Source organism: Rhinoraja longicauda, chromosome 30 (genome assembly GCF_053455715.1).
Source record: "Rhinoraja longicauda isolate Sanriku21f chromosome 30, sRhiLon1.1, whole genome shotgun sequence".
Classification (NCBI taxonomy): domain Eukaryota; kingdom Metazoa; phylum Chordata; class Chondrichthyes; order Rajiformes; family Arhynchobatidae; genus Rhinoraja; species Rhinoraja longicauda.
In genome coordinates this window covers 17,462,284-17,486,915 of record NC_135982.1, presented here as the reverse complement: position 1 = coordinate 17,486,915, position 24,632 = coordinate 17,462,284, and the positions used below count along the sequence as shown (strand labels likewise).

The 24,632-nt window shown below is 45.3% G+C and overlaps 1 protein-coding gene across 1 annotated transcript; it reads left to right on the top strand.

The window, feature by feature from the left end:
• The first annotated feature begins 5,105 nt into the window (after window positions 1-5,105).
• On the top strand, window positions 5,106-23,822 carry LOC144607914 (guanylin-like). Its single transcript, XM_078425042.1, has 4 exons — window positions 5,106-5,171; window positions 5,809-5,995; window positions 9,924-10,008; window positions 23,741-23,822. Exons 1-4 carry the CDS (start codon window positions 5,106-5,108, stop codon window positions 23,820-23,822), a joined length of 420 nt encoding a protein of 139 aa, XP_078281168.1.
• The last annotated feature ends 810 nt before the right edge of the window (window positions 23,823-24,632 follow it).

Below are 24,632 nucleotides of genomic sequence, written 5' to 3'. Positions count from 1 at the left end.
TTGCTCTCCAGGCTCCGTAGTTCTGAGTGAAGAAAGCATTGAGCCCAGCCTTTTACACCTCATGTGTGGTTTAGGTGGCCATCTGCTGGATCTCTTGATACAGCGAGAGCATTAACCTCGGTCTCTTGAACACTCAAGAGTGGGTTAGACTGCCATCTGCTGGATCATTGTCGATCGTCTCGGCAAGACAGCAAAAAGGAAATTAAGATTATTTCTTTAGTGCAACTGAAATAATAAAGGTCAAATAATTCACAAAATCAAAAGATCAGTCGCACATTTGCTGCAACGCCTCCTTTAAATATTGTCCCCGTCGCATTAAGCTGTCATATCATATCATCATACCATATATATACAGCCGGAAACAGGCCTTTTCGGCCCACCAAGTCCGTGCCGCCCAGTGATCCCCGTACATTAACACTATCCTACACCCACTAGGGACAATTTTTACATTTACCCAGCCAATTAACCTACATACCTGTACGTCTTTGGAGTGTGGGAGGAAACCGAAGATCTCGGAGAAAACCCACGCAGGTCACGGGGAGAACGTACAAACTCCTTACAGTGCAGCACCCGTAGTCAGGATCGAACCTGAGTCTCCGGCGCTGCATTCGCTGTAAAGCAGCAACTCTACCGCTGTGCTACCGTACCGCTGTGATCTCTAGTCTTTGACATTTCTACCCACCAAGATACGAGATATCAGGGGAGATTAAAAAGGACAGCATCTCAGACAAAAAAAGAGAATTGCTAATCTAGCCCAATTTAATAAAGATGAATCTTCTGGAAAAAGATTCTGACTGTCCACTCTACCTGTGCCTCTCATAACTTTATACACTTCTATATTTAAATACATTTATAAATGGACACCCATTAAAAGGTAGCATTACCCCCTTTCAGTCTGAAGAAGGGTCTCGACCCATCAGTCTGAAGAAGGGTCTCGACCCGAAACGTCACCCATTCCTTCTCTCCTGAGATGCTGCCTGACCTGCTGAGTTACTCCAGCATTTTGTGAATAAATACCCATTAAAAGGTATGTATTTGTGCTCAACGCCAGTCCCTTATGAAGCTGAAAGGGAGACGGGTTTCTGTTTCTCACTTTGTCCTCTCTTGCGGTGACAACCAGCCCCCCTCAATGCTGGCTACTGTTTGTCAAGGTTTGTCAAAGCCCTGAGCAGCTTTGTTAGCCGATAGCCCCTTATATAAGTTGCTGGTTTAAATTTACTCCCAGGCTCTTGTGCAAATATAATTGAGGCTGCTGCTGTGCCAGTTTAGTTTAGTTTAGTTTAGTTTAGTTTAGTCTAGTTTCGTTTATTGTATTGTCACGTGTACTGAGGTGCAGTGAAAAGCTTTTTGTTGCGTGCTAACCAGTGCTGACCACTGCTAATCAGCAGAAAGACTGTACACGTTTATAATCGAGCCGTCCACAGCGTACAGATACAGGGTAAAGGGAATAATGCTTAGAGCAAGATAAAGGAAAGGAAGGTTGGAGACACAGAATCAGTTTGCTAGGACTGAGGTGGTCAAAAGTGGGGTTATAAGTTATCTTCATAATATTGGACATCCATAGACCTGCATCAACTACACTTTAGTTTTTAGTTTAAGATACAGTGTGGAAACAGGTACTACGGCCCACCAAGTCCACACTGACTAGTGATCCCTGTACACTAGCACTGTCCTACACACTAGGGAAAATTGTCCTCGCTTCCCATCAATTCAGCTTTTGAAAATGTTTCTTTCCACCAGCCAGCTTCTCCCACACAGGAGTGTTGGGTAGTGCAGCTCTCATTGACTCCAGGAGGAGGCAGCAGTGGACTTGGACAGGGAGGATGGGAGTGAGAGGGGGGTGGGAGTGCCAATGAGTTTTCCCATAACTCGCTTTTCCTTCCTGATCCACCAGGTGGAGCCAGACACACACGATCCACTGGAGTGTAAGAAAATAACTGCAGATGCTGGTACAAATCGATGGTATTTATTTCACAAAATGCTGGAGTAACTCAGCAGGTCAGGCAGCATCTCAGGAGAGAAGGAATGGGTGACGTTTCAAGTCGAGACCCTTCTTCAGACTGATGTCAGGGGGGCGGGACAAAGGAAGGATATAGGAGGAGACAGGTAGAGGGAGAACTGGGAAGGGGGAGGGGAAGAGAGGGACAGAGGAACTATCTAAAGTTGGAGAATTCAATGTTCATACCGCTGGGCTGCAAGCTGCCCAAGGGAAATATGAGGTGATGTTCCTCCAATTTCTGGTGGGCCTCACTATGGCACTGGAGGAGGCCCATGACAGAAAGGTCAAACTGGGAGTGGGAGGGGGAGTTAAAGTGCTCAGCCACCGGGAGATCAGGTTGGTTAAGGCGGACTGAGCAAAGGCGTTGAGCAAAACGATCGCCGAGCCTGCGTTTGGTTTCGCCGATGTAAAGAGGTTGACATCTAGAGCGGCGGATACAATAGATGAGGTTGGATGGAGGTGCAGGTGAACATCTGTCTCACCTGGAAAGACCACTGGAGTGGTCTCTTCACCAGAGAGACCCAGGGTTAGTGGGGGTGATATCCGAAAGGATAAAGAGGACAGAATAGCATCTCAGAAAGGAATTGCCAATCTATCCCAATTTAATAAGGATGAATCTCCTGGATGTGTGTCCACATTTATCAAAAGGAGGTGAAGTGAGGGAGAACTATGACATAAGATCACACGTGTGAAGGAGTTAGTGCCAGATGGTTGATGATGAGTCACAAACGTATACAGCACATAATCAGGCCCTTTGGCCCCACTTGATCATGCCGACCAAGATGTCTTCCTGAGCTGGTTCCATTTGCCTGAATTTATTCTATATCCCCCTAAACATCAGTCTGAAGAAGGGTCTCGACCCGAAACGTCCCCCATTCCTTCTCACCAAAGATGCTGCCGGTCCCGCTGAGTTACTCCAGCATTTTGTGTCTCCCTCCCAACTTTTACTATCCATGAACCTGAGCAACACTGATTTTAAATGTTGTAATTGTACCTCGCTTCCACTACGTCATATATGGCAGCTTGTTCTATACACCCACCACCCTCTGTGTGAAAACTTGCCCCTCATGACCCATTCAAATCTTTGCCCTCTCACCTTAAACCTATGCCCTCTAGTTTTATGCTTCCCCCACCCTGGGGAAAAAGACTGTGGCTACTCACCTCATCTATGTCTAGTTTTTGTTTTGTTTTAGTATTAGCGATACAGCTCGGAAACAGGCCCTTCGGCCCACCGAGTCCGTGCCGGCCAGCGATCCCCGCACACTAACGCCACCCTGCACACACTAGGCCAATTTACATTTATGCCAAGCCCATTAGCCTACAAACCTGTACGTCTTTGGAGTGTGGGAGGAAACCGGAGCTTCCTGGAGAAAACTCACGCAAGTCACAGTACAAACTCCGTACAGACAAGCACCCATAGTCAGGATCGAACCCAGGTCTCAGGCGCTGTAAGGCAGCAGCTCTACTGCTACGATACCGTGTTGCCCCACGCCACCATACCCCCCTATGTCCCTATCTACTTTTATAAAGTCATCTCTCAAGCTCCAGGGAATATTTCTTTATGGGAGTCATGGTTTTGGTTTAAAGACCCTTCATTCTGAACTCAGAGACAGACATAACAAGCCAGTTTTAAACTGGCTGGGTGTCAGAGGGGATACACTGTTCCCAATATTTTGTGCCTTCTCTCTAATTATCCTCTCCCACAGATATAAATGTCTTTGTTTGTGTTGTCTCTTCCTAATTTCCCTCGTGACCTATCAACCAAATTACAGCATCCCCAGCTACCTCTCTGCCAACACAGACCTCATTTTACCAGAGTTCATCCCTTTGTCCTATCATTCTCTCCGATACTTTAAACCAATTTCAAGTCAAGTCAAGTTTATTTGTCACATACACATACAAGATGAGCAGTGAAATGAAAGGTCATTTAGTACATTCATGCAAAGCACACAGAGAGACCTCCACTACTCTGTTATCCAACTATTCAGAAAACTCAGATAGACACAAAAAAAACTGGAGTAACTCGGTGGGTCAAAGAGCATCTCTGGAAAAAATGGAATAGGTGACATTTCGGGTCGAAGAATGTGTCTGAGAACGGGTCTCGACCCGAAACGTCGCCTATTCCTTTTCTCCAGAGATGCTGCCTGATCTGCTGAGTAACTCCAGCTTTTTGTGTCTATCTTCGGTTTAAACCAGCATCTGCATTTCCTTCTTACATATTCAGAAATCTCAGTGGTTTGGTATCTGGCTCCCCAGGCAAGGTTTGCTTCACTCCCTTACCCCTCACCTGACCTCTGGTTCCTGCTCTCTCAATTCACCTAAAAGTTATAGAGTCATTATAGCGATACAGCATGGAAACAGGCCCTTCGACCCAACTTGCCCACACCAGCCAACATGTCCCAGCTACACTAGTCCAACCTGCCCGCGTTTGGCCCATATCCCTCCAAACCTGTCCTTTCCAAGTACCTGTCTAACTGTTTTTTAAACGTTAAAAGTCCCTGCCTCAACTACTTCATCTGGCAGCTTGTTCCATACACCCACCACCCTTTGTGTGAAAAAGTTACCCCTCAGATCCCTATTAAATCTTTTCCCCTTCACCTTAAACCTATGTCTTCTGGTCCTCGATTCACCGACACTGGGCAAGAGACTCTGTGCATCTACCTTGAAAGTCAAGGCATTAATAGCAATTTGCCAGTCCAGCAACAGTAAAGTTCCAATTGCGTGAGTAAATGCCATTGTATTATTGCAACGTGCACATGTATATGTGCATATATTGTGAATGATTTCTGCACACATGCATGTTATTCTGCGTACATAATGCATATGTACGATGCACATTTTGCTGTACATTTGCCATCTTTATTCTGTGAAGCCCAGCTCCTTCATTGAAGGCAACTGGAGAAGCTCTGCTGCTCATGAGAGGGCGGCTGATAATTATAAACTCTTTTTGGATTTAATTCGTTCCGTGACACAGTTGGAACTGCCTCAGACTGATAAACATTAACCAAGACTTTAAAAGACCTTCAGAGCTCCTGGCAGTACAGAAGCCACTGCAACTCACCAACGACCAGTTAACGTTGAACTTCAGAGGTCAGCTAGCATGAGAATGCTTGTAGCTTTGGCACTGCTCCTTGCACCTCTGTGTGGTATCTCCACTGCCGTTATGATTCGGGTGAGTACAATTCTTACCTGACATTTGCAATGTGCTTCATTGTGCTTTATTTTACCACCATGTTGTAGGTTTGCACACGCAGTGTGAGACAATAAAGAAATCGAATAACATCAGACAGACACAAAGAGCAGCCCAAGTCAGGATTGAACCAGGGTCACAGGAGCAGTTGAGGCTGAGGCACCACCTGCTGCACCACAATGAAGGAAAAGGAGAAATGGAATTAAATGGAGGAAGATGTTGAAAAGTCCAAATGAACATAGGGCTACACGGTGGCGCAGCGGTGGAATTGGTGCATTACAGCGTCAGGCACCGGGGTTCGATCCTGACTATGGGTGCTGTCTGTACGGAGTTTGTACGTTCTCCCCGTGACAATGTGGGTTTTCTCCATCTGCTCCGGTCTCCTCCCACACTCTAAAGCCATACAGGTTTGTAAGCTAATTGGCTTGGGTAAAATTGTAGATTGTCGCTAGTGTGTTTAGGATAGTGTCAGTTCGGGGATCAATGGTCGGCACGGTTTCGATGGGCCGAAGGGCCTGTTTCCACGCTGTGTCTCGAAACTAATCTAAATGAAAATGTGGATTGCAAATTAACTTGCAGTTCTGTAGCTAAACTCTGTTGTTTTTTTTCCCCTACGAAGTTGGGAGATTACCAGTTCCAACTGAACGATGTTGCTCAACTGAAGGGGCTGATGGACAATGACGTGTATAAGAACTCCCGCTTCTCCTTCTCTGCCATCACTGATTTGTGCAACAATCCATCCCTACTCGACTCTTTCAGATCCATTTGTTCCAAGACCGATGCTCCTTATGTATTTCTCTTGCTGAGTAAGTAATCCCAGGATAAGTAGACAATTATATGTGGGTTATATACGGGGAGCGCTGTAGGGACATGAGACACATAAGGAGGCACCTCGTCGGCCAGCCATGTCTACGTTGACCATCAAGTACGCATCTAACCTCAGGCCATTTACTACCGGCACTTGGTCCATAGTCTTTCATGCATGATAGTCCAGATGCTTTATACAACTTGTGCAAGCACCTACCTTCTCAGGCAGTGCAAGTACATTCCGATTGTGCACTCAGTAGCCCTCTAACCCTGCTAGTCCTTACTGTACACTCATGCACTCTAGTCTTTGTTAAGGGGAGAAGATGCCTACTATCTACCCCATCCATGTGTCACCATTTAGTGCACCTCCTTCACATTCCCCCCTCACTCTTCTCCGCTCCAGGAACACGCACCTGGCCTATACAATCATTATATTGTAAATTAATATAACGCTATAAAATGACTCAGTTGTGGATCTGCCTCCATTTTGCACATTTGTTTGTTTTTTAAATCATGGTGCTTATGTTGTGAAGGGAATTTGGGTAGGACAGGTTCAGAGGGATATGGGTCAAATGCAGGCAGGTGGGACTAGTGTAGATGGGACATGTTGGTCAGTATGGGCATGCTGGGCGGAAGGGCCTGTTTCCACGCTGTATGACTATGACTCCATCAATGTTTTGTATTTTATTTTATGAAAGGTTAACGAGTATCAGCTGGAGAAAGAGAGAGAGAGATCTGTAGCTATTAGCTTGAAGACAAGAGGTATGAGATATTGTTCGGAGAGAGAGGTTTCTGAGCTTATTGATTGGGGAGAGAAGTACATAGCTATTGATGTAGCTAGTATGAAGTATGTAGCTATTGATAGGAGGCAGAGATTTCCATAGTTATTGATTAAAGGAGTTCTGTAGCTTTTGATTAGAGAGTGGGATTTCTCTAGCTATTGATTAGAGGGAGTTAGGCGCGTCGCTATTGATTGGGGGGAGAGGGGTTAGTGGCAAAGAAGATCCATGGTAAATCATCTGGGCTGCTTTTTGGGGAATGATCTCCAGGGATTTTCCTGTTTGTTTCGCTTCGCCGGAGCGTTGCAGGGTGGAGCAAGAGCTAAGTTTAGTATCTCAGGAAGAAAACAAATTGGGAAACGGGTTTGACCTTTCATTGAAAGAGTTCATGTTTGTTTTCGATTAGCTTCTAGTTTAGTTTAGTTTAGAGATGCAGCGCAGAAGCAGGCCCTTCGGCCCACCGAGTCCGCACCGACCAGCGATCCCCGCACATTAACACTACCCTACGCAACACTAGGGACAATTTTACATTTTATACCAAGCCAATTAACTTTACAGCCCTGTGCGTTTTTGGAGTGTGGGAGGAAACCGAAGATCTCGGAGAAAACACATGCAGGTCACGGGGGGGGAACGTACAGACTCTGTACAGACAGCACCCATGGTCAGGCTCAATCCTGGGACTCTGGCGCTGTAAGGCAGTAGATCTACTGCTATGCCACCTAAATACTTTAAAATTCCATGCTCCCTTTATCCAACAGAAGAGAGTATCATGCCTAATGGGACTGCGTTTGGCTTGGAACTCAATAGTTATACAACAAACATACACCATTGCCAAATAAAACAATGACTCAAAATGGTGCCCTTGCTATGGAGGAACCTCACTGCCATTCAGTTGGATTGGAGCTAGTGGTATCTATTTATCTACCTATGTTGCATATTCTTTGATGTCCTAACCCCCCTAACCAATGCCATCAACCAGCGTATTTAAAGCTGCATTTACATCAGGACCTCTGCCATTCGAGAAAAGGGAGACCAAACGAACTCCGCTGGCCTTTGTGTGAAGAGTTGCTCATTGATTTCCGCCTGCATGTCCTGTTCCCATATTAATTGTTCTGAAATCCCCTCTCCCCACCACATCGATTACTTTAATCATTTTAAATAATTCATCTGGCTCATCTCTAATTCTTCTGCATTGAGGAGAATGTCATCAGGCCAATGCTTCTTTATAACATTTAGCTTAAATATCATTCTGTGAATCAAAGCCACACGTTCTCTGGGATGTGGTTTGCAGAAATAAATGTGTTCATCATGAACATAGCAGCAAGGTAAGGATTTTTTTTGGAATAATAATGATTTATTATGAAAATGTTTTATATCCACGTGTGTGTGTGATGTTTATATTTGAGCTTTTGTTGCATTCTCCAAAATTTGTATAAATACATTTTTCTTTCATTCTGTATTAAATTGGAACAGAGAGAGGCCATTCTGTCCCTCTCTGTTGTTCTACAAATCAATTGTATTACAATGGTTTGTATCTTAGATCCATATACCCAGATGGTTCCATAATCTTGGATGCCATCGCCTGACAACATATTGATATTCCATTAGTACTTGTTATTAAGTACCCCCTGCTTCTCCAACTGCCCCACTCCAATTGTCTTAATAGTTTAAGAGGGGAGGGGGTGGAATGTAGAACATAGAAAAGTACGGCACATGCCGTGCTGAATATGATGCCAAGGAAATCTAATTTCATCAGCCTGCACATGACCCATATCCCTCCAGCCCCTGAACATCCATGTGCCTATGTAGAAGCCTCTAAGACAACAATATCATATCTGCCTCCATCACTACCCCTGGCAGCATGCTCGCGACACCCACCACTCTTTGCGCAGCCTTGTCCCTGAAAAGGTCATAATGCCATAAGGAACAGGAGTAGAATAACAAGTCTATTCCGCCATTCAATCATGGCTGATCTATTTCTCCTACCAGACCCCATTCTCCTGCCTTCTCCCCATAACCTCTGACACCTGTACTAATCAAGAATCTACCTTGATTCCTCATATCTACTTTAAGGAAAAGGGACCATTGGGGACTGTGATGAACACTTTGTAACTTTGTCGGTGTTCTGTACGTGGTGACTCTTTGCATACCTTGTGTATGGTATGCAACACAAAGATTTTCACTGTAACATGTCACATGTGATAATCAAGTATCAATCAATCAATCAATTGATCGATCGATCGATCGATCAATCAATCAAGGTTGCGGGAAGGGCACATTATTTTCACTGTCATTCATGGGAAAAAATTGGCTCCTGTCTTAATATCTAGCTGGTGCACTCTTTCCCCCAAAAGCACCACTGGGTGAAAGGTTTCGATCTACACTATCTTATCACGTTTAATGCTTGTAGATTTTGTCCAATTGCTCTTCTTGGATCTTTTTGACCGTGCAATTGTCCCCTGTGGTTCCCTGCGGTTTCTGGCGCTCGTCCAAAGGAATGAGATGAACATCAACAACCACCCGCAGATGCTGCAAATGTGAAATAAAAAACAGAAAAACGCTGGAAACAGAAGGCTAAGCAGCAGTCACGCAGAGCTAACACCACGTCAGATAGAAAATGTTTCACTAGAACCGAGAAGGAGAGAAAAATTCTCCTGAAAGGTCTCGAATGGGAAACATTGATTCAGCTTCCCTCTCCACAGATGCTGCATAACAAACGTTTCCACCATTTTCTTTGAGATATCTCATGAAATGTTAATAAGTCGATTTGAATGGAACTCAGTCGGTGTGGTTTGTAAAGCAATTTGGACTACTTTAGGGGCAGCACGGTGGCGCAGCGGTAGAGTTGCTGCCTTACAGCACCAGAGACCCGGGTTCGATCCTGACTACGGGCGCTATCTGTACGCTCTCCACGTGACCGTGTGGGTTTTCCCCGGGTGCTACGGTTTCCTCCCACACTCTAAAGATGTACAGGTCTGTCGGGGTTAATCGGCTTTGGTAAAGATTGTAAATTGTCCCGAGTGTGCGTAGGACAGTGCTAGTGTACGGGGATCGCTGGGCGGCGCGGACTTGGTGGGCCGAAGGGCTTGTTTCCGCGCTGTGTCTCTAAACTAAACTAAAACTAAACTTTACATTTTTTGCTTTCCAGAGCAGATTGCTGCAAACCCGTACTCTTGTGAGATCTGTGCATTTTCTTCTTGCGTTGGTTGCACCACACCTTCAGTCCAGAAAGTGTAAAGCAGCTTTAATATCTCCTCGTAACCAACTGGAAAAGCATCTTGTCTTAAATTCTTTAACGAGTCAGTTTTGTCACTAGATGTACCTAGAGCTGTGAATTGTCATCAGCAGTGTGTGAATGTTGCCTGGTCCACATTGACTAATAGACTAATAGACAATAGACAATAGACAATAGGTGCAGGAGTAGGCCATTCGGCCCTTCGAGCCAGCACCGCCATTCAATGTAATCATGGCTGATCATTCTCAATCAGTACCCCGTTCCCGCCTTCTCCCCATATCCCTTGACTCCACCATCTTTAAGAACTCTATCTAGCTCTCTCTCGAAAGCATCCAGAGAATTGGCCTCCACTGCCTTCTGAGGCAGAGAATTCCACAGATTTACAACTCTCTGACTGAAAAAGTTTTTCCTCATCTCCGTTCTAAATGGCCTACCCCTTATTCTTAAACTGTGGCCCCTGGTTCTGGACTCCCCCCAACATTGGAAACATGTTTCCTGCCTCCAACGTGTCCAATCCCTAAGACCAGATCAACATTGTGCAAGCAAAAGCATCCCTTTTAAGGACCCAGTAACAATAGAGCACCATGTGACAATAACCTCCTTCACGAACCCATGGAAGTTATTGCTGGAGGAATATAATCTTGTCCCTGTATATTTTCAAAAATCTAACGGGGGTAAATAGAGAACCACAGTTTGCAATTGTAGAGTCATGGAGTCATACAGCTCAGAGGCAGGTTAGAACATACAACGTTTAAATGCACAGCACAGAAGCACATCTTCCATTGAGTACCAATCTACATTAATCCCATTTACCTGCATATTCTCGGTGCCATTTACGAGCACATTGTCCAAGACCTTCTATGCCTTGGTGATTTCTAGAGCTCATCTAGATCTTTTTCAGATGTGATGAGAGTACCTGCCTCCTCCACTCACCCCAGCAGTGAATTTCAGAGTCCACCCAACGTCTGGAAGAAGAAGTTCTTTCTCGCATCCCTCTCCAAACCTCTTACCCTTACTCCAAATCATCTCTGATTTTACTGGTCAATTCACAATACAAAGAAATAATCATTGACATCCTCTGAATTTGAAGGAGGTATTTATTTGCCACCAGTAAATCTATGCAATTATTAATAATAAGTTATTTTCAAAGTATGGTATGGGGTATCCCACATCTTTCCCTCTGTCTCAATCTTGTTAATCAATGAGATTATCTGGATCTCTATTGTCAATACATTCTCTTTTTATATCATTACAATGGCTCAGTGAAAGTGCTCAGGACAACATAATAATTCTTCTTTCGTTCGTCAACCACAACAATCAAAAGTGGCCATTGGTGCTTCAGAGTACCGTAGTTGTCGCTTTGCTGCAAATTTTGCCAGTTCCGTGGAACTACCCAGGGTGGACAATGAGGACATAAAGCAGCTCCCACCCCAACCAATAATTCATTGAAATATCACCCACCTTTCTTATGACATAGTGGATTAGTGGACAGACTGGGGCCTGGATTGTTTCCAATGACCAGTTTACGAGGGCAAGCATCTCACACCTCTTGTCCCTTAATTGACAAGAACTGCTGCAAATTAAGAGTTTCAATAAAACACTCTGGACTCTTGACTCCTGACTCTAGTTCTCATCTTGCCCGATCGAACCCACTGACAATACTAAACGACAGCACAAAATCCTGTAGGTTTTCTTTCTCTAGTGGATGTATGGCTGATAAATACAATAAAAGAGAAAAGCTGCCCGATGGCATACTCTGGTGTATACTGTGTGTAAGTTGTATACTCTACAAGTATTTGGAGACTGTGCAAGTGATGGTATATAGAGGCAACAAAATAAAGAATGTTTAAGAAAGATGAAATGTCTTTGGTCTGTACCTTTCTCATGCACAAATTGCACCCACTGGATTTTATACTGGGTTTCCCATTGTGCTTCACTTTCAGTGCAGGTTACGATTGATACAATGAGTATAAAAATTAAACTGAATTTTGACTTGAATGTTAGTCTGTCTTTTCAAGGAAATTCCATGAGAGTATCTAGTTTGATGTAGTAATTACAAAACAGCATTGACAATAATTTTAAAAAAGTCTAAAATTTCAAAACAGGCAGAAAATGGTGCAACCTGATCTGATAAGGGGACTTGAGGTTAAAGAGCCATTAGGAGGCAGTGATCACAAAATGATAAGTTTTACTCTACAAATTGAGAGGGAGAAGGGAAAATCGGAAGTGTCAGTATTACAGTATAGCAAAGGGGATTACAGAGGCATGAGGCAGGAGCTGGCCAGATTTGACTGGAAGGAGGCCCTAGCAGGGAAGACGTTGGAACAACAATGGCAGGTATTCCTGGGAATAATGCAGGAGTTGCAGGATCAATTTATCCCAAAGAGGAGGAAAGATTCTAAGGGGAGTAAGAGGCAACCGTGGCTGACAAGGGCAGTCAAGGACAACATAAAAATAAAAGAGAAGTATATCATAGCAAAGAGGAGTGGGGAGCCAGAGGATTGGGAATCTTTTAAAGAGCAACAGAAGATAACTAAAAAGGCATTACGGGGAGAAAAGATGAGGTACGAGGGTAAGCTAGCCAATAATATAAAGGAGGATAGTAAAAGCTTTTTTAGGTATGTGAAGAGGAAAAAAATAGTCAAAGCAAATGTGGGTCCTTGAAGTCAGAAGCAGGGAAATTTATTATGGGGAACAAGGAAATGGCAGACGAGTTGAACCGGTACTTTGGATCTGTCTTCACTAAGGAAGATACAAACAATCTCCCAGATGTTCTAGTGGCCAGAGATCCCAGGGTGACGGAGGAACTGAAGGAGATTCACATTAGGCAGGAAATGGTGTTGGGTAGACTGATGGGACTGAAGGCTGATAAATCCCCAGGGCCTGATGGTCTGCATCCCAGAGTACTTAAGGAGGTGGCTCTAGAAATTGTGGACGCATTGGTGATCATTTTCCAATGTTCTATAGATTCAGGATCAGTTCCTGTGGATTGGAGGCTAGCTAATGTTATCCCACTTTTTAAGAAAGGAGGGAGAGAAAAAACGGGAAATTATAGACCAGTTAGTCTGACATCAGTGGTGGGGAAGATGCTGGAGTCAATTATAAAAGACGAAATTGTGGAGCATTTAGATAGCAGTAACAGGATCGTTCCGAGTCAGCATGGATTTACGAAGGGGAAATCATGCTTGACTAATCATCTGGAATTTTTTGAGGATGTTACTAGGAAAATTGACAAGGGAGAGCCAGTGGATGTGGTGTACCTCGACTTTCAGAAAGCCTTCGACAAGGTCCCACATAGGAGATTAGTGGGCAAAATTAGAGCACATGGTATTGGGGGTAGGGTACTGACATGGTTAGAAAATTGGTTGACAGACAGAAAGCAAAGAGTGGGGATAAATGGATCCCTTTCAGAATGGCAGGTAGTGACTAGTGGGGTACTGCAAGGCTCGGTGCTGGGACCGCAGCTATTTACAATATATATTAATGACTTGGATGAAGGGATTAAAAGTACCATTAGCAAATTTGCAGATGATACAAAGCTGGGTGGTAGTGTGAGCTGTGAGGAAGATGCTATGAGGTTGCAGGGTGACTTGGACAGGTTGTGTGAGTGGGCGGATGCATGGCAGATGCAATTTAATGTGGATATGTGTGAGGTTATCCACTTTGGTGGTAAGAATAAGAAGACAGATTATTATCTGAATGGTGTCAAGTTAGGAAAAGAGGGCGTACAACGAGATCTGGGTGCCCTAGTGCATTAGTCACTGAAAGGAAGCATACAGGTACAGCAGGCAATGAAGAAAGCCAATGGAATGTTGGCCTTCATAACAAGAGGAGTTGAGTGTAGAAGCAAAGAGGTCCTTCTGCAGTTGTATAGGGTCCTAGTGAGACCGCACCTGGAGTACTGTGTGCAGTTTTGGTCTCCAAATATGAGGAAGGATATTCTTGCTATTGAGGGCTTGCAGCGTAGGTTTACTAGGTCAATTCCCGGAATGGCGGGACTATCATATGTTGAAAGACTGGAGTGGCTAGGATTTTATACACTGGAATTTAGAAGGATGAGACGGGATCTTATCGAAACATATAAAATTATTAGGGGGTTGGACACGTTAGAGGCAGGAAACATGTTCCCAATGTTGGGGGAGTCCAGAACCAGGGGCCACAGTTTAAGAATAAAGGGTAGGGCATTTAGAACGGAGATGAGGAAAAACTTTTTCAGTCAGAGAGTTGTAAATCTGTGGAATTCACTGCCTCAGTGGAGGCCAATTCTCTGAATGCATTCAAGAGAGAGCTAGACAGAGCTCTTAAGAATAGCGGTCAGGGGGTATGGGGAGAAGGCAGGAACGGGGTACTGATTGAGAATGATCAGCCATGATCACATTGAATGGTGGTGCTGGCTCGAAGGGCTGAATGGCCTACTCCTGCACCTATCGTCTGTTGTCTATTGTCTAAAACTAGGGTTACCAATGTTTAAGCAGCATCTGTAGTGGGAGCAACTTTAATGCTTAAGATTAAAGATATCAGATCCGGTCATATCTTTTCTTATCCTCCTTGCCTCTTTAGACAGGAGAACAACCCAACTGCAGAATGTCAGGGAACTTCAGTCCAAAGTTTTCTAATGTAGAACATGTCCACCACCAATTTTCCAGCAACTGTTGGACCGGCACCTCCGTTTACCTGGACAAAATTACGTGCGCGCACTTGAAATTCCCCCGAAAATGAGTTGCCTCGGCCGGATGAGGTGGCTGATCTTGACCTCATCGGGACTTCCGCACCGATCGGCGGGTCAAATTTGCCCCCCTGTGGCAGGGGCTCTTGTACTCCAGCCCGGCCAGAGCAGGCAGATCCCTTCCCATAGCCGACGTCAGCAGCCGACTTTGTTGAACTAATCTTCTGGAATCTTTTGAGAATGTTACTAGGAAAATTGACAGGGGAGAGCCGGTGGATGTGGTATACCTTGACTTTCAGAAAGCCTTCGACAAGGTCCCACATAGGAGATTAGTGGGCAAAATTAGAGCACATGGTATTGGGGGTAGGGTACTGACATGGATAGAAAATTGGTTGACAGACAGAAAGGAAAGAGTGGGGATAAATAGGTCCCATTCAGAATGGCAGGCAGTAACTAGTGGGGTACCGCAGTGCTGGGACCACAGCTATTTACAATATACATTAATGACTTGGATGAAGGGATTAAAAGTACCATTAGCAAATTTGCAGATGATACAAAGCTGGGTGGTAGTGTGAACTGTGAGGAAGATTCTATGAGGTTGCAGGGTGACTTGGACAGGTTGTGTGAGTGGGCGGATGCATGGCAGATGCAGTTTAATGTGGATAAGTGTGAGGTTATCCACTTTGGTGGTAAGAATAAGAAGGCAGATTATTATCTGAATGTTTGCAGCCGACTTTGTGGGCTGGCATCTCAAAATTAAGAATACAGCAAGGCTCTGGAACTAAGGAGCAAAATCGTTGGTGGACCTGTATCGAAGGAATGCCATTGAACAGGGTGATGCAGTTTGTGATACTGATGCACAATTCCCATGACCATGACCTCAGGTGGTATCTGTGCAGTATTTGCTCATTCTCTTCCTTTACGATTTGGCTGCACGGATTGCACATGCTGGGCTCGGTTTGGTAGCTGTGAGAACACATAATTTGGGAATAGACTGAAACCAACAATACACCCTTACTCTGGGACACTGAGTTCTGTAAACTGCACAATTAAAGATATTTCTCTTTGTTCAACTTTTCCATTCAACATTAGGATAACCAATTCATCGCATAAACAAATATAAACAAATATCTCTAGGCTCAGGAATATTAAATATGTATCTTTAAGAAAATAACTGCAGATGCTAGTACAAATCGAAGGTATATATTTCACAAAATGCTGGAGTAACTCAGCAGGTCAGGCAGCATCTCAGGAGAGAAGGAATGGGTGACGTTTTGGGTCGAGACCCTTCTTCAGACTGATGTCAGGGGGGCAGGACAAAGGAAGGATATAGGTGGAGACAGGAAGATAGAGAGAGAACTGGGAAGGGGGAGAGGTAGAGAGGGAAGTTGGAGAAGTCAATGTTCATACCGCTGGGCTGCAAGCTGCCCAAGCGAAATATGAGGTGCTGTTCCTCCAATTTCTGGTGGGCCTCTTTATGGCCCTGGAGGAGGCCCAAGACAGAAAGGTCAGACTGGGAGTGGGAGGGGGAGTTGAAGTGCTCAACCACCGGGAGATCAGATTGGTTAAGGCAGACTGAGCGAAGGTGTTGAGCGAAACGATCGCCGAGTCTGCGTTTGGTTTCGCCGATGTAAAGAAGTTGACATCTAGAGCAGCGGATACAATAGATGAGGTTAGAGGAGGTGCAGGTGAACCTTTGTCTCACCTGGAAATACTGTTTGGGTCCTTGGATGGAATTGAGGGGGGAGGTAAAGGGATAGGTGTTGCATCTCCTGCGGTTGCAGGGGAAGGTGCCCGGGGATGGGGTGGTTTGGGTAGGAAGGGACGAGTGGACCAGGGAGTTATGGAGGGAACGGTCTCTGCGGAACGCAGAAAGGGGAGGAGATGGGAAGATGTGGCCAGTAGTGGGATCCCGTTGTAGGTGACGGAAATGTTGGAGGATGATTTGTTGGATACGCTGGCTGGTGGGGTGGAAGGTGAGAATGAGGGATATTCTGTCCTTGTTACGAATGGGGGGAGGGCGAGCAAGAGTGGAGCTGCGGGATGTAGAAGAGACCCTAGTGAGAGCCTCATCTATAGTGGAAGAGGGGAAGCCCCGTTTCCTGAAGAATGAGGACATCTCTGATGCCCTAGTGTGAAACACCTCATCCCGGGCGCAGATGCGGCGTAGACGGAGGAATTGGCAGTAGGGGATAGACATTTTGCAGGGGATCGGGTGGGAAGAAGTGTAGTTCAGATAGCTGTGCGAGTCAGTGGGTTTATAGTAAATGTCCGTCACTAGTCTGTCTCCTGTGAAGGAGATGGTGAGGTCCAGAAACGGGAGGGAGATGTCAGAGATAGTCCAAGTATATTTAAGGGCAGGATGGAAATTGGAAGTGAAGTGTATGAAGTCAGTGAGTTCTGCGTGGGTACAAGAGGTAGCACCAATGCAGTCGTCGATGTAGCGGAGGTAGAGTTTGGGGATGGGGCCAGTGTACGTCTGGAACAGGGATTGTTCGACGTACCCGACAAAGAGGCAGGCGTAGCTAGGGCCCATGCGAGTACCCATAGCTATGCCTCTGGTTTGGAGGAAGTGGGAGGAGTCAAAGGAGAAGTTGTTAAGGGTAAGAACCAGCTCTGCTAGGCGGAGGAGAGTGTTGGTAGATGGGGATTGGCTGGTTCTACGGTCGAGGAAGAAACGGAGAGCTTCAAGATCATCCTTGTGGGGGATGAAAGTGTAGAGTGACTGGACATCCATGGTAAAGATGAGGGAGTGGGGGCCTGGGAACCGGGAGTTATCGAGGAGATGGAGAGCATGTGATGTGTCTTGGACATAGGTGGGGAGAGATTTGACCAGGGGGGATAGGATGGGGTCGAGGTAGGTGGAAATAAGTTCGGTGGGACATGAACAGGCAGAAACAATGGGTCTGCCGGGACAGTTCTGTTTATGGATTTTAGGTAGGAGGTAGAATCGGGCCGTGCGGGGCTGGGGAACGATAAGTTTGGAGGCATTAGAGGGTAGATCGCCGGAAATGGTGAGGTCCGTGATGGTGCTGATGATTAAGGTCTGGTGCTCGTCGGTGGGGTCATGGTCCAAGGATAAGTAGGAGGAGGTGTCGGAGAGTTGTCGTCTGGCCTCGGTCCGGTAGAGGTCAGCATGCCAGACTACCACAGCACCTCCCTTGTCAGCGGGTTTGATGACTAAGTCAGGGTTGTTGCAGTGTGAGTGGAGGGCTGCACGTTCAGGAGGGGAGAGGTTAGAGTGAGTCAGGGGAGTGGAGAATTTGAGGCGGTTAATGTCACGCCGGCAGTTGGAGATGAAAAGTTCTAGTGAGGGTAGTTGGCCAACCGGGGGGGGGGGGGGTCCAAGAGGAGGGGGTCCATTGGAAACGGGAGAAGGGGTCATCACTGGGGGGTGAGGACTTCTTCCCATATATCATTCTTCACTATTAATGTCTCAATGATCTCAAAGATTGATGAATCTAAAGTGATAGAAACTGGACAAATACATTTTAGCATTGACAACAAGAAGCAAGGCTTTGAGACTTCCCAGGATAACCCAGTATTTCAGACAACATTCACAAAGAGGGAGCAGTGATTGCTCAGGAGAGCACTTTATTGTAAAAACAAATATTTACCTCCTGAAGGATAATGCATTTCTACTGAGTAGAGTCAGAAACCAGAGGTACATAAAATTAACAGAAGAACCAGAAGGGAGACGAAAGAATAAATGTTATGCAAGAGATGTTATGACATGAACTGAAAGGGCAGTGGAAGCAGGTTTATTAAAATTTCTATGAAGCTTGCAAGCGCGCACCACCAGACTTGGAAACAGCTTCTTCCCCTCTGTCATCAGCTTCTGAATCGTCCTACCACAAGCTAGCGTCTGTCCCATTCACCTCCATGTTATTGCGGACATTGGACTTTGTCTATGGAACTGATGCACCACTATGCATCTCCACTCCACTATGTGGTCCACTCTTTGCTCGTATTTACTTGTATGTGTCGGAAGGAATTGCAGATGCCGGGTTACATTGGAGATAGACACAAAGTGCTGGAGTATCTCAGCGGGATAGGCAGCATCTCTGGATAGAATATCCATGTGTACGTCTTGATTTTATTTATATAATTATCTGATCTTTAGTTTTAATTTTTAGTTTTAGTTTTAGAGATGCAGCGTGGAAACAGGCCCTTCAGCCCATCGTCCACACCAGCCAGCAAATCCCTGCACATTAACACAAGCCTACACACACTAGGGATAATTTACACTTATACCAAGCATACAAACCAAAGCCAATTAACCTACAAACCTGTACATCTTCGGAGTGTGGGAGGCAACCGAAGATCTAGGAGAAAACCCATGGGGTCACGGGGAGAGCGTACAAACTCCCTACAGACAGCAGCCATAGTCTGGCGCTGTAAGGCAACAACTCTACCGCAGCGCCACCGTGCCCAGGAGAAAACTTGTTTGGATACATGCAAAGCAAAGCTTTTCATTGTACCCTCGGTACACGTGACAATGATAACCCTAAAAGTAAGCTTAAACCTAAACATCTGTAAAATATACTTTGCAGGTTTTGGGAATGATCAGGGGAGTGGGACTAACCTACCCATGGTCTGTGCAGATCTTTGAAAGCGTGACAGAGCAGTCATTGCTGCTATCTCACAGCTCCAGCGATTCAAGCTCGAGTTCTCCCCACCCACACCCCAGAAATGTGCTGGCAGGTTAATTATTTACTGTAAATCACCATTTAATGCAGCTACAATAGGTGTTAAATGAACCAAAGAGGGCAAGTGTGAGGGAGAACAGGTTGCAGGGTACAGGAAAATAAGGAGAATGTGCATGGGATAGATGAGATGACTTGGCTGAGAATCAGTAAGGACTTGATGGACTTAAATAAATAAACAAACAAATACTGGCCAAGTCAGCGGGAGACACACTTGACCACAGAAACCCTAGAAGCCACAGAGGACCAGAATTGAAGGATACATGACTAGGAGGGTTTACATGGGACAGTCACGTTTTGATTTTCTGAAGTCACACTACTTGATTTTTTTCCAGAGTTGTGAAGTTACACTAATTTCTCAATTACACAATTTCAAAACTTCTCAAACTTAAACCTGCTCTTCCAGCGACTCCTGCATCAAAGATTACCAGTGCACAACCTCGCCCCCATGTTACCTTATGCTGTAACAAGGCTTGCAAAGGCCACCAGCGATCAGGCAGCCATTTCTGCACAGTACCCAAGGTGGTGGATGGGGGAGCAAAGGAGAGCGACCGCTGTGAATCTTTTAACTCTTTAGTTCACTTGTGCGATCAAAGTCGAATCTCATTATTTTTCATTGTTTTTTTAATCGCATGGCCTTGGAAGAACTTTCCGGAGTCCGGAGTCATTACTTTATTTGACCAACCTCCCAGTGTTTTGAACTGTCTGCTCAATCTCCTGTTTATTCACAAAATGCAGGAGTAACTCAGCAGGTCAGGCAGCATCTCAGGAGAGAAGGAATGGGTGACGTTTCAGGTCGAGACCCTTCTTCAGACTGATGGCTCAATCAGGCTCAATCTCCTGTGAAAGCGTGACAGAGCAGTCATTGCTGCTAGCTCACAGCTCCAGCGATTCAAGTTCGAGTTCTCCCCGCCCACATCCCAGAAATGTGCTGGCAGGTTAATTATTTACTGTAAATCATCATTTAATGCAGCTACAGTAGGTGTTAAATGAACCAAAGAGGGCAAGTGTGAGGGAGAACAGGTTGCAGGGTACAGGAAAATAAGGAGAATGTGCATGGGATAGATGAGATGACTTGGCTGAGAATCAGTAAGGACTTGATGGACAAATGACCTACTTTAAATAAATAAATAAACAAACAAATACTGGCCAAGTCAGCGGAAGACGCACTTGACCACAGAAACCCTAGAAGCCACAGAGGACCAGAATTGAAGGATACATGACTAGGAGGGTTTACATGGGACAGTCACGTTTTGATTTTCTGAAGTCACACTACTTGATTTTTTTCCAGAGTTGTGAAGTTACACTAATTTCTCAATTACGCAATTTCAAAACTTCTCAAACTTAAACCTGCTCCTGCATCAAGGATTACCAGTGTACAACCTCGCCCCCATGTTACCTTATGCTGTAACAAGGCTTGCAAAGGCCACCAGCGATCAGGCAGCCATTTCTGCACAGTACCCAAGGTGGTGGATGGGTCAGTGGCGTAGCTAATGGGGGAGCAAAGGAGAGCGACCGCTGTGAATCTTTTAACTCTTTAGTTCACTTGTGCGATCAAAGTCGAATCTCATTATTTTTTATTGTTTTTTTAATCGCATGGCCTTGGAAGAACTTTCCGGAGTCATTACTTTATTTGACCAACCTCCCAGTGTTTTGAACAGTCTGCTCAATCTCCTGTTTATTCACAAAATGCTGGAGTAACTCAGCAGGTCAGGCAGCATCTCAGGAGAGAAGGAATGGGTGACGTTTCGGGTCGAGACCCTTCTTCAGACTGATGGCTCAATCAGGCTCAATCTCCTGTGATGCGTTGGTGGCCCCTGGCACCTGGGGAACCAAAACAAACCGTGACGTCATAACCTCCTCTCTGACTGGCCGTTTACCTCGTCTTTCAGTACGAAAAGAAGAACAACGCAGTCAGATCAAATCTTTCGCACTGACTCTAAAGAAACCTTGTGATACTAGATGGGCGTCCAGAAAGTCAGCAGTAGAGGCAGTCTTGCAGAATGTATCAGCAATGGTTGTTGCTCTGCAAAGAATTCTGGATGGTGAGATTAAAAAACTGTGCTCCTCAGCAGCTCGCTGAGGCAAAGGGTATACTGGAAACACTCAGTACTTATGAATTCTTAGTTGTTCTTATATTCTGGAGTAGTGCTAGACAAGGCTTTCAATTTATCCACATATTTACAGAAAAGTAGTAGTCTAGATCTGGTAACGGCTTCTCATTTGGTTCAGCTTTTTGAAAATGATATGAAAACTATGGAGGCCAATTCTCTGAATGCATTCAAAAGAGAGCTAGATAGAGCTCTTAAGGATAGCAGAGTCAGGGGGTATGGGGAGAAGGCAGGAACGGGGTACTGATTGAGAGTGATCAGCCATGATCACATTGAATGGCGGTGCTGGCTCGAAGGGCCGAATGGCCTCCTCCTGCACCTATTGTCTGTTGTCTATTGTCTAAAAATATGCGAAATGAATATGAATCTCAATTCAAAACTTTTTTTATTGTGTTTTGATTTTAAATACAAAATAACAATTTATGTACTTCCTTTAAAACTGTATCTTCCTTGTGTTTTTGATTTTAAACACAAAATATAAATGTATAATGAGTTTTAAATTGTTTGGTATGTGTCATGGCACCTTTTTTGATGTGCTCGCTCCCCCTAACTCTAGAACCTGGCTACGCCCCTGGTACAGGTACTCTGTTCCAGGTGTACAACTGCACCAATGACCCACACATTGTGCTGTTGGGAGGGAGAGTGTCCAGTTTTAGTCTTCATTTTAGAGAAACGGAATGGAAACAGGCTCTTTGGCCCCCCAAGTACATGCTGACCGTCAATCGCCTGTTCACACTAGTCATGGAGTCATATAGCATGGAAACAGGCCCTTCAGCCCAAGCTGCCCACACCGACCAACATGACCCACCTGCACTACTCCCACATGCCTGCGTATGGCCCATATCCCATGTACCTGTCGAAATGTTTCTTAAACGTTGCAATAGTACTTGCGCACATAGAACTAGTTCTATGTTATTCCAATTTCTCATCCACTTCCGACACACGAGGGGAAACTTACAGAGGAAAAAATTAACCTACAAACCGTGCATGATGGTTTGGGATGTGGGAGGAAACCAGAGCACCTGGAGGAAACCAGCTCAATCACAGCAAGAATGTGAGAAAACAGCACCTGAGGTCAGGATCAGACCCGGATCTCTGGCACTGTGAGTCGGCGGCTCGACCAGCCTTGCCACTGTGCCACCCCCAGTGTGTAGCTGAGTGGTGGAACCTGGGCAGAGTTGATGGGATGAGTGTAGGATCAGTGTGAGTCGGTGTTTGATGCTCAGCAGCCCTGAACTAACTCAACGGGTCAGGCAGCGTCTGTGGAGGAAACGGACGGACGGTCGTTTTGATCGGGACCCTTCTTCAGATTGATTGCAGAAGGGGGGAGAAAGCTGGAAAAGTGGTGGGGGCAGAATACAGACCGGCAAGTGATAGATGAATGCAGGTGAGAGGGGCTGAGATTGACTGATGGGTGGACAAAGCCTAGAGATGAAAAAGAGACAAAATGGTGCCTGATAAGGATAGATGAGGAGTTAATTGTAAATCCAGAGGGAGTGATATGGGTGGAATAGGACAGGGGGAGAGGAAAAGAGGGGTGGAGTAGTGGGACAAATGGGTGCACACTGAGGTGGCGAGGGTGGGGGGGGGGGGGAGCAAACAAAGAGAGAGGGTGAAGGGAGGTTAAAGTCAAAGAGTCAAACAGCATGGAAATAGGCCCTTCGGCTCAAGTTGCCTACACCAACCAACATGTCCCATCTACACATCCCACCTGCCTGTGTGTGGCCCATATCCCTCCAAACCTGTCCTATCCATGTACCTAACTGTTTCTTAAACGTTGCAACATCCCCTGCCACAACTACCTCCTCTGGCAGCTCGTTGCATGCACCCATCACCCTTTGAGTGAAAAGGTTTCCCCTCAGATTCCTACTATATTTTTCCGCCTTCACCTTAAACCTATAACCTCTGGGACTTGATTCCCCTGCTCTGGGCAAGAGACTCTGTCCGACTCTGTCCGATCTATTCCACTCATGATTGTCCTTAACTTTTGTAACTTCAGATTGGAGAATTCGATATTCATACCGTTGGGCTGTAAGCTGCCCAAGCAGAATATGAGCAGGGATAAAAACCAAGTCACCAAGGACTTGCTGTTTCTCTCTATGACTCCACTAGAAAATTGGAGGCGATTAATTAATACAGTCCCACATCAATATAGATAGAGATTCCAATAAAGGAAGAAAGAGAATGGTCAATGTGAATGAGAGAGAGCTTTTGTTTATTTACATTCCTGGTTACACTTCCAAATAGCTGGTCTGCTGACCAAGATAATGGAAGTTCAGAACAGATCGACCTGGTCATTGTGAAGGTGCCCTTTGATGCAAGCCTGTGACCGCGTGGGTTTTCCCCGGGTCCTCTGGTTAAAGTATTTAATTCAATTTAATTCAATTATATGTCACTTTATGTAACTACTGTCTACGTCATTGGTGACCCTCAGGCTGTCCTTGATCGGACGTTGTTGGCTTTACCTTGTGCAAAACTTTATTATAAACATAGAAACATAGAAACATAGAAAATAGGTGCAGGAGGAGGCCATTTGGCCCTTCAAGCTAGAACTCACCATTCATTGTGATCGCAGCTGATCATCCACAATCAATAACCTCTCCCCATATCCCTTGATTCCACTAGCCCCTAGAGCTCTATCTAACTCTCTCTTAAATCCATCCAGTGATTTGGCTTCCACTGCCCTCTGTGGCAGAGAATACCACAAATTCACAACTCTCTGGGTGAAAAGGTTCCTTCTCACCTCAGTTTTAAATGGCCTCCCCTTTATTCTAAGACTGTGGCCCCTGGTTCTGGACTCTCCCAACATTGGGGAACATTTGTCCTGCATCTAGCTTGTCCAGTGCTTTTATAGTTTTATGTGTTTCTATAAGATCCCCTCTCATCCTTCTAAACTCCAGTGAATACAAGCCTAGTTTTTTCAATCTTTCCTCATATGACAGTCCCGCCATCCCAGGGATCGATCTCGTGAACCTACGCTGCACTGCCTCAATTACAAGGATGTCCTTCCTCAAATTAGGAGACCAAAACTGAACACAATATTCCCTTATCATGCAACTGTACACTGTGAATGGCTCGATTGTTGTGCCTTTCCGATGACTGGTTAGCACGCTACGAAAGCTTTTCACTGTACCTCGGT

What these genes read in the sequence shown, in the direction of transcription:
- LOC144607914 (XM_078425042.1), top strand. Translation starts at nt 5,106, where the DNA reads ATGCTTGTAGCTTTGGCACTGCTCCTTGCACCTCTGTGTGGTATCTCC. An exon ending in TTATGTATTTCTCTTGCTGA is followed by an intron (nt 5,996 to 9,923) that starts GTAAGTAATCCC and finishes TTTGCTTTCCAG; the next exon opens with AGCAGATTGCTGCAAACCCG. An exon ending in ACACCTTCAGTCCAGAAAGT is followed by an intron (nt 10,009 to 23,740) that starts GTAAAGCAGCTT and finishes ACTTCCAAATAG; the next exon opens with CTGGTCTGCTGACCAAGATA.